This window comes from Rhinolophus sinicus, linkage group LG02, assembly GCF_036562045.2.
Source record: "Rhinolophus sinicus isolate RSC01 linkage group LG02, ASM3656204v1, whole genome shotgun sequence".
Lineage (NCBI taxonomy): Eukaryota > Metazoa > Chordata > Mammalia > Chiroptera > Rhinolophidae > Rhinolophus > Rhinolophus sinicus.
In genome coordinates, this window is record NC_133752.1 from 120,685,469 (window position 1) to 120,699,575 (window position 14,107).

Genomic DNA, 14,107 nt, shown 5'->3' on the forward strand with positions numbered 1-14,107 from the left:
TCTCTGTTCTTCTGTTTCAAAGGTCAGCATGAGACCAGGGAGAGTTTTTACACATAATTTGGAACTCCCTTTTATTGGCTTTTTCCCCCTCTGGGATTCCTTTCTCACTTACCTATGTCTTTGGGACCTGTCCTCTGGTTTTCTAGGCCAGAAAGATGACAGGTCACTAATTGCCGCTGCAGCTTGCTCTCAGAGTAAAGCCTTAAAAATGGTAAATTCACTCCTTGCTGGTCCTATCTTTCAAATTCCTAGTCCCCTCCAAAATCTCTTGCTTTTTTTCATTTTCTAGAACCTTTAAGTAGTTGTTTCTGTAGTCACTTGTTAGAAGTGGGAGGGTAGGTCTGGTAAGATCTTTTGCCACAAACCTAGAAGTGTAATAGAGTGTAGTAAGAATATTTTAAATATTTAAAGACTTAAGCATTGCTGAAGGAAATATTTTAGGCATGAAATAATACTCTATTTATATTTACCTTATAGGGACTTAAAGTTTAACAGTATTAATGGGTGTTTGTTACATAAACTTGAATAAAATACACATTTTAGATTCAGATTCTTAATATGTAATTTGCATAATCTGAACATATTTAGCATACATTACTATATTGTTTCCCAAATTTGTGCTTAATTTAAATAGGCAAAAAAATTCTCATTCATTGAATTGCTTTTTTAATGATAAGTCAATAGCTGAATTTTTTGTTAGCACTGTATTGTTAGTGGAGTGAGAGAGATAGAATGAGAATGAGAGAATACTGGTATGTTAAAAGCTTCCTGAGGCAAGAAAATCATTCAACAAAATTTATGAGAACCATTTGATTGCTTCTATATGTTACGCATTCTGACTTTCCTTCTCTGGTTGGTGATTATTTTGCTTCTGCTTCTTTGAATGTCTGAAATAATTCTTCACGTTTTCTTATGTGAACATCTTTTGTCTATGATGCTACCCACTACTAATACTGTCTCAGATCAAACTTTATTTGCTAAGGGAAACTACTTAGCGACCAAATATAAACAGAATAAATAGCACAGGAAATTCTAACTTCTATTTTAATTGACAGCCTCTGGCCTCCCCTGGACCACTGCTTCCGTAGATTTTATCTGCTTCTATACTGGGTTGTCATTCTTTTTTTCTGATTCATGTGCCCTGTCTAAAATTCACAAATGGCCTAATATACCTCCTCTAGGAAATCTTCAGAACCATTGACACTTTAGATCATGCAATTCTGGTTCGCGCTACATTTTTCAATGCCTCTAATCACCATCTAATTCAGTCTTATTTTACCAAAATACATGAATACAACATAGTGCTGTTTCTTAGCAAGATAACTAACTAGACTAACTTGTTGTCCAACAGAGTACCTCCTTACACCTACTTCTGTCTTCTTAGTATCCCCTAGAATTAATATGACTTACAACTCCACACAGTCTGCCCTTACCTCCTTACGATAAAGTGCGACTTGTATAAATCTGCTGCCAAGAGTTAAACCCCAGATCAGCCTCAGTAGATTACATTTGGTTTTATTCATCTTACCACTTTGTCTTTCTACCTTCATTTCTGAAATTTTACTGTGCATTTAACAGTTTTGTTCTATATAGTTCTTTTAAAGTCCAGATATATTTATATGTATGTGTTAGGTAGACATGTACATGTGTATTTATGTATGCCATTGTTGGAGAATCAGGGCTAGTGAAGCCATTTTGATATTTTAATATTTGACATTATTTTTGTTTATCCAGCACTCTTGGATAATACGATGTTATTATACTTTGCTTCTGTTGCCATGTATGCTTCAACTGTGAGGAGAGGTCACAATGCAAAATTCACCTAATTGAATGTAGTAGCATTTCATTCCTTTGCTCATGCTTTAATTTCAGATGCTGCATAGTTTCAAAGCATCTGTATCTCATGTTGGCTGTATAAAAACCTTGTAAAGTGGACAGAGCTAACATTATTTCCTCTTCTTTAGAGATCAGGAAGCTAAGCTATAAAGAATTTAAGTCACTTGCCCAGCTAGTAAGAGATTCGTTAAGATTTGAACCCTAGTCATCTTATTCCTGTCCAGTTGCTTTACTAGTCTACCAGTCTGTAAGATCAGCTGCTTGTTAATTGTTATAATGAAGTAATTACTATGCTTGGTAATACTGATGTAAGTTAAACTAGAGTTTTATAAGTTTAAATTCATAAGTAAGAAATAGATTTGGCATATATTTTTTTATTATCATGGCAATGGGAATAGTAAATGCTTCAATAAAGCAAATTTTATTTAAAGGTTGATTTTTTTCTCATGATTTAAATGTTTTTCTTCACATTTCTTGAATATAATTGAAATATACTAGGCTATAGAATCAAAGAATGCACAAGGAATCTTTGATGCTAATCTGCATTTGAAAGCCCAAGTTGATCAACTTACTGGGAGGAATGAAGAATTAAGACAGCAGCTCAGGGAATCTCGGAAGGAGGCTGTAAATTATTCTCAGCAGTTGGCAAAAGCAAATTTAAAGGTGAGGATTTTATCAAATAAAAGAAAATGCACTAAACATATGAACATAGGTTTAAGCTGAAACTTTTTTTTTTTTAATGACTACTTTATGAGAAAATGTCCCTTGAATTAATTCTTTCAACATTAAGAAAACTCCTGTTTGGATATTTCTTATAAAATGAAGTGGAAAAACAAGTGCCTCATAAAACAATACAAAAATTCTAAGTGTATAGTAGGCATTTCTAAGTAAAATTAAATTATGGTTTAATTAATCTCTGGTGGGACATTCATTTACCTACTTTTTAAAAATATTCAGTGGAAGTGGAAATTACTGCTTTTAAATTTGTCTTTCTTTGGGTATAAGAGATGTGATTCTCTTTGCTGAACTGTTTGTTTCCAGGTAGATCATCTTGAAAAAGAAATCAGTCTTTTACGGCAATCCGAAGGATCAAATGTTGTTTTTAAAGGACTGGACTTGCCTGATGGGATAGCACCATCTAGTGCCAATATCATTAATGCTCTGAATGAATATTTAATACATATCTTACAGGTACTGAAAATTTTACATGTGAATAACAAAATAATTGATAGTATATTTTAAAATTTAGTCATGCATTATTAGAATATTAACAGTGAGATATTTTAATGGATTTTGATGTTAGATGGAATGTTATGAATAAAAGCATTTTATTCCATTCATCAGCACGAGAAGCATGCTGCGCACACATCTTGTTCACATGAGTGTTACTCATATCAAATGTATGATTGACAGGTAGAATAATATGCAGCTGCTATAGGGTAGTAATGTGTAAATGAGTTCAGCCCTTTTATTTATTGCTTTTTGGAAAAGCAATTCAAATGAATAAAGTCTGACACAGCTTTTTCGTGTAATGGTTAAAATTGTTCCTTTTTTGTATTAACTGAAAGCAAAAGCTTTTAAACCCAATTTTCTTTTATCTCTTTCTTCCCTTTACCCTTTAAAGTGTTAGTTAATCCATCAGCAAGTTAAAGGGTACTGTTTGCCCTGTGTTTCTCTCTCAGTTTTGCCATCTGTATCATGGTCGTTATTAATGGCCTAATGAGAGATGCTTTTCAAAATTTCATTTGAAGCGTGAATGCCTATAACATCACATGCATTGCAGTATAATTACAAAGATGTGTTCAAAGTAAATGAAACTGTTTTTGATTTATAAGCACTTCTATTTCTCTTTATAGATACTCCATTTCTGAATACGCTTGAGTTAAGATTATCAAATTTTTTTGTTTCTATTTGGAAATTATGTTAATGTTTCTCTGAATAATAAAATTGTATGTTATCTGAGTCAGGAAGGGACAACTTTACTTATTAGCGCATTACTTTATAATTTGTGTTAGACATTAATCTTAAATTCATAATTTTAGCACTCTATGATTTCTCTCATCTGTAATATGGGGACACTGTCACCAAGTAATTATGGTATTGTCATGTTGAGATTACATTCATTTTTTTCCCCATGTTTATGTAAAAATCATGAGAAACACTGTGGTAGAATAAAGAGCGCCGACTGGCAGTCTAAAAACCTGTTCACAGAGGTAAAACAGGTATTTGGACTCTCAATCCAAGGCAGCATGGAGTGAGGGAAGTAGCAAGGCCGTCTGAGTCAGACATCTGACCTCCAGTGTTGTGTCTGCGTGTATGTGAAGCACCTGGCACCAAACTTGGCATATGTGCTTAAGAAATGGTTGCCAAGGGTAGTGCTAATGAGTTTTAATGTTTAGTAAGTAACTTAATCTTTCTAAGTCTCAGTTTCTTCATCTTTGAAATGAAATAATTGGAAAGGATAATTTGAGGGAGGAGTGTATGTACTATATGTTCACAAAAGGGTATGTGGGTCTGACTAGAGGTGATTTTGCAACTACTGTATCTGACAATTTGTGTGGTTACTATAACTATCATATATGAAAAAAATTAATTGTACCTGTTTTAAAGGGCTGCTCTTTTGCATATATGGCCTCATTCCATATGCCTTAAACTCAGATGTTCAAAATAATCATAGAAGTGATCTGTACTGCTTATGGTTTTGGTGACTATTCTTTATATATTTTTTTCTATAATCTTGTCAGAATATGAATTTCTACCTTCAAATTTCATGTATTCTGATGCTTTTTTTCATTCTTATTTCTAAACCCTTTTTTAGGAACTAGAATATAAAGAAAATAAATTAAAGAATTTAGATGATTCTCTTGAAGACTATAATAGAAAATTTGCAGTAATTCGTCATCAACAAAGCTTACTATATAAAGAATATCTAAGGTAAGTGTTAGCAAAACTTTATAAATATAATTGCAAGCTATTCTTATTAATGATGAAAGTAACATAAAAAATATTTAGATACTTTGTTTTACCCTTCCCTCCTGCCTCTTCCCCTCAGCTTTGTATGTGTCTTCAGTTTACGTACCTATAGAATTCTGTGATAGTGATACCTTTTTCATAAGGTTGTTATTGAAACAAGTGAATTATATGAAAATGCTCATATTTGAGCATTTCGTAAATGTCATGGCACATATGAACACCTTGTAAGTGTCAGCTGTTAGCATCATTTTTCATCAGCACCATGATAATTATTCCTATATTTTCATAGGGAACTAATGCATTTCTCCTTATCTCTGCCATCCCATAATAGAACAACTTCCTTAGTGGTAATTAGAATGCATAATGAAAGGTGATTTAAACTCTAGGGGTGATTATTATCTGATCTAACGAGAAACCCACAGCCAATTAAATGGTAGGTCATGTTTAGGGGTATTATGGGCTAGGTCATATTATCTACTGTGGTTATAAAATACATATAGGAGTTCAAAGAAGATGGAACCATTTTGTCCATTGAAAAAGAGGGGCATTTTTTTCCACATAACTTTTTATTTTCGGATAAAAATTTTTTCCAGAGTCCTCTGGCACTTTGACTCAGATCTTCTTAGCTAGAATTGGGCTGATGAACTGTCCAAGTCTGAACCATTCAGTGGCAGAGAGAATGATGACACCATAATTGGTTTATGCCAAGCAGGTTGCAGATAACTAGAATATCTCTTGGGTAGACAATCTCTTGGAAAGGTGTCTGACACACCTTCTCTTAGGTCTAGTGACTTCTAATTTTGTTTGTATGCTAAATATTTTGCAAGTATTTGACACTCAAATTTAAAAGTAAAGTCATATATTGAAACTTAATGTCCACAATTAGTTTGGCATATTGATTATTTTCGTAATGGTTTTCTATTTTTAACCAAATATTTATAAGATTCAGCTGCAATTTTTATATTGTAACAATTGTAGAGTGATGATTTATGGAATAATTAAAATGATTTTATAAGATAATGTCTTTACCTTGCATTTATTAAATAAAAATACAACTTCCAGGCTAAATCCTTTGTGAATGGAATTTTGACTTTCTTGTGTTATTAGGTACTGAGTAGCTATGATGCCTCTTGTTTTATGAAAACTTTAAATTTCCATAATCTAAAGTTATCTCTTCCTGCACTTAAATATGTTATTAGGTTTACTCTATTGTCATTTTTATTTTTTTAAGTGAAAAAGAGACCTGGAAAATAGAATCTGAAACAATGAAAGAGGAAAAGAGGAAACTTGAGGATCAAATCCAACAAGATGCCATAAAAGTAAAAGAATATAATGTAAGTTAAACCCTTTTAAAATCAATATACAATATTATACAAACTAAGATAGCTAGATTCAACAAGTAATATATGTCTTTGTGCAGAATTTGCTCAGCACTCTTCAGATGGATTCAGATGAAATGAAAAAAACACTTTCAGAAAATAGTAGAAAAATCACAGTCTTGCAAGTGAATGAAAAGTCACTCATAAGGCAATATACTACTTTATTAGAAATGGAGCGACAACTTAGAAAAGAAAATGAGAAACAGAAGAATGAATTGATATCAATGGAGGCTGAAGTTTGTGAAAAAATTGGGCGTTTGCAGCGATTTAAGGTATACCCTGATTGTTTTTCATCTATAAGAACTTTCAAACATGAAGAAGAAAGGATAGTATAATGAACAGCTATCATCTGGATTAATCGTTAACATTTATTAGCATTCTGCCATAATTCATCTGTTTTTGTAGAAATATTTAAGTTGCAGACATTTCTCTCCTAAATATTTTCGTGTGCATCTCTAAAATCAAGACCTTTTTTTACATAACCACAGTAACTTTATTACACCTAACAAAATTAACAATAATCCCTTACATTATCTAATGTCCAGACCATATTCACATTTCCTTAGTTGTCCCAGGATCCAGTCAAGGAAGCTGCATTGTATTTGAAGTCTTTTCAGTACAGAATCCCCCTTTTTTCCCCCCTCTCTGAAAAATGCTGATGGCTTATATGATTATTTTTTTGTGTAATTTTACTTGTTCCTGGGCCATTGCATTACTAAAGTTCCCTCTGAAGCCTTTGTTGTATTCAGGTTAAATATTTTTGGCAAGAATATTTCATAAATAATGTTTCTTTGCTTTATGGATAATACTTTATATTGTATCGCTCCAAGAGTATCTTGTAGTCCCATATTTCATGGTTGATTACTCTATTGATGGGGAGCTATATCAATTATTATATGATTTTAGTTAATTGGAGATATTTTATTACCATGCAAATAACCAATTCTTCTTTATCTCTCCTAATAGTGTTAGTATCCACTGATCATTATTGTTGCCTAATGCAGTTACTTCATTAGAAGTTGCAAAAATTATGGTTTTCTAGTTATATTATGCTCTCTACATTTAATAGCAGATATTCTTTTGTAAAACAAAGAGCTTTCCCTTATTAGCCCAGGTATTTGGCTATCTTGAAGTGTACTACTAGAAAGGAAAGATAAAAATCTTCATTCTTCCCTTTTAGTGACCAGTTTTCAGAATGCAGAGTTGGTGTACTCAGCTTCTACCTGTTCCCCCGCCCCCCAAATTTATTTTCTTTAAGTGTCACAACAGAATCACACACTTCAAAAATACTCACTATGTTTTAACAGTTGGAGTCATTGTTCTTTTATCTCAACTTTGGCCATTGGGAGCAGTTTGACAAGAATCCATGAAGGCATTTTAGATACCAAAAGTCTGATCACTAGGTGTCATTGTTCTCGGAGTGTCATGGTACTGTTCCCTTTCAGTGGACAAGTTAGGAAAAATGTGTATGTTCAAATCATGAGTTCATACTGTTATTTCCAATTCAAATATAATAGTACGAGGTAAATAGATAGTATGTGGCTTTTAGTAGTAACCTTTGATTTTGTTCTTTTATTTCTGTACGCAATGCTACCAGATGTAGTTTAAACTTTCTTTATAATTCTTTTTTTTTGTTTTGTTTTTAAGAATATCTCTTACTAAGGATGTATGGTCAAGGTGACATATACTTCACTAACTGGAAATCATTCCCTTTTTGTGCTTATGCTATATATTTGATATACAGTTAAGCTCTTTTATGTTGCATTATTTTCAATTTCAGGGATTGTCCTGTTTAGAAACTGAATTTAAATATAGAAGATACACATGTTCAAAAGATACAGTCAGAAAAATCTTCTGTCCCTGTGACCTTTCAATCCATTCTGCCCTACCCCTATTAGATAACTGATTCTCCTTCTCGTATTTCCTTTTGTACGTATTAACAAACACACAAAAACATGCATACCCTGTGTTCTCTTCAGTACCTTGCTTTATATCTGATGTTATATAGCTTGTTTTAAACATGTATATGTTCAGATGACATGTCTAAATTTACATAGGGTCATATAAACAGAAGACTAAAATTAAAATAAACTTGAGCTCCTTTCCATCCCCTTTTAAATAGTAATGGGTGAAGTTATTACACTAATAAACCTATTTTCAATGTGATCTTAAAGCTTAAACCTGATGCAACAAGAAACCTGTTGAAAAATTAAAGCTATTTTTATTTGGACACATACCAAGGACATTTTGAGACTTAGGAAATGTTCTTGTTTTATTTTTGTGTTAGGTTTTGTAGGATATACTTTCCTTAGAGTATTACAGATGTAGTAGCTACTGTTTGAGTTAGAAGGGAAAAAAAAACCTAGAATTTTCTGCCTCTTCAACCTGGATTTTTTTTCCCCCCTCAACAATTTGAAAGGCAAAAAAGGGGATTTTTAAGGGATGGGAAACATAACCTTCCCCGCCCTCCTCAAAGAAAAAGTGAAACTGAATCCCAGGATACTGTAGAATAGTGTGTGTTCATTTACATGGAGAAGAAAAGTTGTCAAAATGGGATCTGAAGCACCATTACAAATATTTTTTCCTCATTATTTCAGAATGAATTGTAACTATAAATTCCTTATTAACGTCCTCACTTCATAAATTTGATTTTTCCTTGCACTACCTCTTTATCAGTTAACTTTGGAGAGAACTAAAATTCAGGCATTTCTTTTTGGTATTAATACAGTGCCTTTCAATAGTGGCTTTTTGTAGCTGTGTAGCTAATTAATAGAACATGAGACAAGTAACTTAAAGGCTTTGATATTATTTATTACAGATAACTATGAAGGAGAGAACTTTTTCTCCCTAAATGTTTCCTTCCTGTGACCAACAATTTTTGCTTTATTATAGTTAGTCTTGTAGCTATAATAAGCAGAAAAAGCTAAGCTGTAAAAGTTACTTGTGGTAATGCTAATTTTGCCATTTCGGTGTCAAATGGCAAGATATTTTTTAATCTTAAGAAATTTAGAAAAGGCAGCTAAAGATACATTCTCTGTGATAAATATTTTCTTGCTGCGGTGTATTATGCTTTGCTTGAATAAACTAAGCTTCATTTTATGATGGTAGCAGTTATAAAAGGAATGACTTTACTGTTATTTTTATTATGATTAAAAATTTCCAAATAATACTATTTCTTATATGAATGAAATTAATCATGATTGCAATATTTTTTCTTACATGAAAATTCTTATTTTTTTAAATGATTCTAAAATCTGTTTTGCTTTTGGTTGCATTATCTTTCTCAAAAGTGGCTAGTGCTTCACCAGAAAATATACACCAACTTAACTCAGCCTATTTTTATTTACATAGGAAATGGCCATTTTCAAGATTGCAGCTCTCCAAAAAGTTACAGATAATAGTGTTTCTCAGTCTGAACTAGAATTGGCCAATAAACAATACAATGAACTGTCTGCTAAGTATAGGGACATCTTGCAAAAAGATAATATGCTGGTTCAAAGAACAAATAACCTGGAACACCTAGAGGTAAGTTTGTTTGATTCTTGAACCTTGTGATGTCAGCCATTTTTTCTTTGGCAATATCTATAAGTGCAGAATAACTTCTGGACAACTTAATCCAGGTCATCGTCCTTAGCCCTCTTGCATGATTTAGCTGAATCAAACCTCTTTCTACCTGTCACTTAAAAAAGGAAAATGAACATGGGACAAATAAGATACTGTAATCAAAAGAAGAAGCATCATTAAGTACTTATCCCTTTCTCTTACCTCAGTTCCCAGAATAAATCATTCTTTCATGGCCCCGGGCTTTTCTGTCCCTTGGGGTGGCTGTAGCTGAGAGTGTATGAGATAGATATTAATGGCTCTTCCTGGACCATGAATGATCTCTGCAAATTCTCATTCTTATGGTAGAGATACAGAAGAGTAGGGTGGAGTATCATAAATTTTATTCAAATAGTCCATGAATGTAGCCCAGACCCTTTGTAGTTCTCTTCTAGCCACTTAACCTCCATAACTTTTAAGTAGGCAAACAAGGTCCTGATTTGTTCATCTTCCTCATCAGAAATAGGGGTCTTTTGGCTTATTATTCTCTTTTATAGTTCTTTCATGGAATGGGATGAGATCAAATTCTGTTGGCTCAAAAGCCTTTACTTGCTTAGGGAGATACATTTAATAAAAGCAAACATTGTTCTCAATAGCTTTCAATGACTCCTATAAAATTACCTGTTATTATTTATTAATACTAACTAGAAATAATTGTGATCAGTTTACTTTTTACTTTTCTTGCCAGAGAGATGATTATGTTAACTTTGATAGAAAATTCTGAATATTTAGGTGTAGTAATAATTTTCTTTTTTTTTCATTTTTGATGTCCTTTGTCCTCTCCTCTCTATCATTAGAAAATCCTAGGTAAGAAATCTCCTGTAGATAACATACCGATGAGTAAACTTTATCTGTTTTTCCCAAAGAATATTTTTCATCTTTCCTCAAAATTTAAGAAGTTTTGTATTTGTATTATATGCCTTTTCTTTACTTCTAATATGTGTTATAATTCTGAACGTATATCTACCCCTATGGGCAATGTCTTAGTTTGATTTTTGTTTTTGTACTTCTCTTTTGCTGGCCGTGACTTAAGTCCCTGTCTCCAGTGTTATGTCTTCTTACTGCCACTAGAATCGTAATTCTAAACATGAATCTGATCATGTCACTCCCTCACTTAAAACCTGTCAAAAGCTGCCGGTCACGTAAAGAATAAAAGTCAAGTTCCTTTTGTGATTCGACTTCACTTATTTCACATCATCTTCTGTGATGCTCTAAGGAGTTTCACAATTTATGTTTTAGAAACTGAACTACTAGTTTTCTCCAACACAGCACTTTTTCTAACATATTCTTTTGTACATGCTCTTTCATTGGTCTAGAAGCCCTTCCCCTCTCCAACTTTATCTGCTCAGTGAATTTCTATTGATGTTTCAAAACTTTGTCCAGACATTTTCTTTTTTTCTGAAGCATCCTTCTTTATAGAACAAACTCACTGTCTCTGTCTATATTAATTCTGTGTCTTGTACCTAGTTCTGCTACTTATATCACATCATATTATATGTGTTTATATGTCTGCCACCCCTTCTGGAATATAATAAGCCTCTTGATATCAAGAACTCTACTTAATTTATTTTTTGTGTGTTTATACCTTCTCTTTGGCACAGAGTTAGAATTAGTGAATGTTGACCTCAGACAGTGATTAATGGTGTAGAACCATGGTGCAAAGATCATAATATACGGTGACTAGGAAATCACTGATGCCTTTTAAGAGTAAGTAAAGTTTCATGAGAATAAAGGTGATTAAAATTGAATTTCAGAATATAAAGAACAGTGAGTGATAAGGAAATACAAAAACTAAATGGGTGATAAGGCAATAGAAAAGCTGGAAATTTGATAAAAGAAGAAAAGAGACATAGACATGTATTAAAGGAGAATCAAGAGGAGGATTTGTTTTGTTTTATCGCTTTTGAAAAATGAAACCAATGAAGTTTCAGGGGAGAGGGAAAGAAAACTTAGAGCCAAAGGGGAAAGAATGATTGAAGATTAGAGATAAGAATGGTAATATGTGAGGGTGAAATGCCAGGGCAGGGGGGTGAAAATGGGAATCTAGTAAGACCAGAGTTTTCCTTTGAAGGAGGAAGTAAAAGGGAAAAAAAAGAATACTTAAAATACTCTAAGCCCTCTTTTGTTTTTCTCCTATGTATTTACAGTATTTAGAACTGTAATTGTACATGTTATGAGAAAGTCAAGTTTATTACCTTTTCTTTTCATCATAATATCCCCTTTTTAGAAAAATCTCACTACACTTTTTTATTCTTCTTTTTAACGCTTATTACCTGACATTGTTTTATATATTGCCTTATTTTCAAACTACTCCACTGAAACAGAAGTTCTAGGATGGAATTTGTTTACCATTGATGTCCAGTTCTTATAATACCTGGCACATAGCAGGCATTCTATTTGTTAAAAAAAAAAAAGGAAAAGAAAAAGAAAAAGAAAATAAAGAATAAACGAGCTTAAAATATTATACTAACGTGCCAACTCCTACATTTCTGTCTACAGCCTGAATTCTCAGAGCTGTCTTCTACTGTATGGAATTACCTACTCTTCAACTCATGTTTCAAGGAGATCTAAAATTTAACATATCCAAAATGAACTCCTGATGTCTATTTTGCTCATAGTCTTTTCTGTTTCAATATGTGCTTCTATTATCTACTCAGTTAAGGCAGATACCTAAGAGTTATGCCCTAATCACACCTTTCCTCTGTCATTTTTAGTTCCCAAATGTAATGAATTCATATGTGTCCTCTTTTCTCCATCTTCACTGCTATTACCCTAGTCCAAATCAACCTCATCACTCATCTGGACTTCACACTATCTTCCTGAGTAATTTCTGATTTCTCTGAGTACCCTTTGGTTTATTCTCCACATTGCATTCAGAACAATTGTTTAAAACTTCCATCTTAGCATCTTTAAATTATTTCCTGTTATTCCTTGAGTTAAATTCCAGTTCCTTCTCTTGACTTAAATTCCAGTTCCATGCCTTCTGTTACCTCTCAGCTTTGTCTTACACTGCACTTCACTCTTCTTTTTGCTCACTATGTTCCAGTCCGCCAGCACTTCAAACTCTTTCCTCCTTTGCAGCATCTGGGTTTACCAGTCCATCATTTCTTTCCATGACGGCTTCTTGTCAAGATTGGCTCCTTCTCACCCCTTAGGTTTCAACTTAAATACCACCTCTTCAGTGGTTAATGCCTTCTTTAACCACTATCTAGATATGCCTCCTTTTATTATTCCCTGGGTCCATATTCTCTTTCTTTCTATGTCTTGACATTTTTAATGACTGTTTTGTTGGCTTACTTGTTTACTGTCCGCTGCTTTCCACACCGTCCCCAACTCCTGCCACATACACATACCCAAGATACCACATGGTAAGGCCTGTGAAAACCAGAATCTTGTCTGTTTCTTTTCACCATGAACATGTAGCACGTGTCACTGATGGCATGCTAGGGATGCTCAGTAGCTATCTGTGTGATTGAGGGAAGTAAACACTGGCTTGTGAAGGTTACGAAGCTCTGAGTATTCTAGCTCTGCCACAGTAAACACGACAGAAGCTAATACTCAGTATTGGGCCACGTATTGGATACACAAGGTTTTGATTATTTTAAAATAATGTTTTATATATATATATATTTGTGTGTGTGTATCCATATGTGTGTATATGTGTATATATGTATATTTATATATGTGTGTGTGTATATATATATATATATATATATACACACACACATTTATTACATGTGGGAGAACTTCTAATTTTGTAAAAAATAACTAGATTGTGAGTTTTAGGAGATAGTATATAAACTTAAGACACTGTCATTTTTGTGGTTTTAGTCTGAATTAATAATGGAATTTCTCAGTGATGTTTCTGTTTGTTCAGTGTGAAAATGTATCCCTAAAAGAACAAATGGAGTCTCTGAATAAAGAATTGGAGATTACCAAGGAGAAACTTCATACTATTGAACAAGCCTGGGGGCAAGAAACTAAATTAGGTAAGTATTATGACTCTGATAATATAAAATGATTAAGATCTAGTAGTGAATACTTTTCACTTAAGTTTCCTTTTTTGTACCAGATGAAAAGGAAATATTTTGATAAAAATGAACTCTCTGCCTAAGAGTTTAGCAGGCACATGATGAATAATTTTGTATTAATCCCTACCAAAATTTGGTTTTCAGTTGTTAAATTAGATTTGTTCCAAATTAAATCATATGTTAAAATTTTAAGACTAATTTAGCTGTTTCGAACCATTTGACAATCAAGACTGGTGATAATTTTGAAATATCTGCATTTGGGGGGAATTATCTGCATTTTAATGACAG

General features: G+C 32.9%; 1 protein-coding gene across 16 annotated transcripts in view; it reads left to right on the forward strand.

Moving 5' to 3' along the window:
* Window positions 1-14,107, forward strand: part of CEP290 (centrosomal protein 290) — an 88,960-nt gene that overhangs the window by 30,991 nt on the left and 43,862 nt on the right. For all 16 annotated transcript variants that reach the window (XM_074325313.1, XM_074325318.1, XM_074325316.1 and 13 more), the window contains 7 exons: window positions 2,335-2,499; window positions 2,878-3,027; window positions 4,655-4,770; window positions 6,041-6,143; window positions 6,230-6,460; window positions 9,540-9,713; window positions 13,666-13,777. In XM_074325313.1, coding sequence (XP_074181414.1) covers window positions 2,335-2,499; window positions 2,878-3,027; window positions 4,655-4,770; window positions 6,041-6,143; window positions 6,230-6,460; window positions 9,540-9,713; window positions 13,666-13,777 — 1,051 coding nt within the window. The remainder of the gene's footprint in view (window positions 1-2,334; window positions 2,500-2,877; window positions 3,028-4,654; window positions 4,771-6,040; window positions 6,144-6,229; window positions 6,461-9,539; window positions 9,714-13,665; window positions 13,778-14,107) is intronic.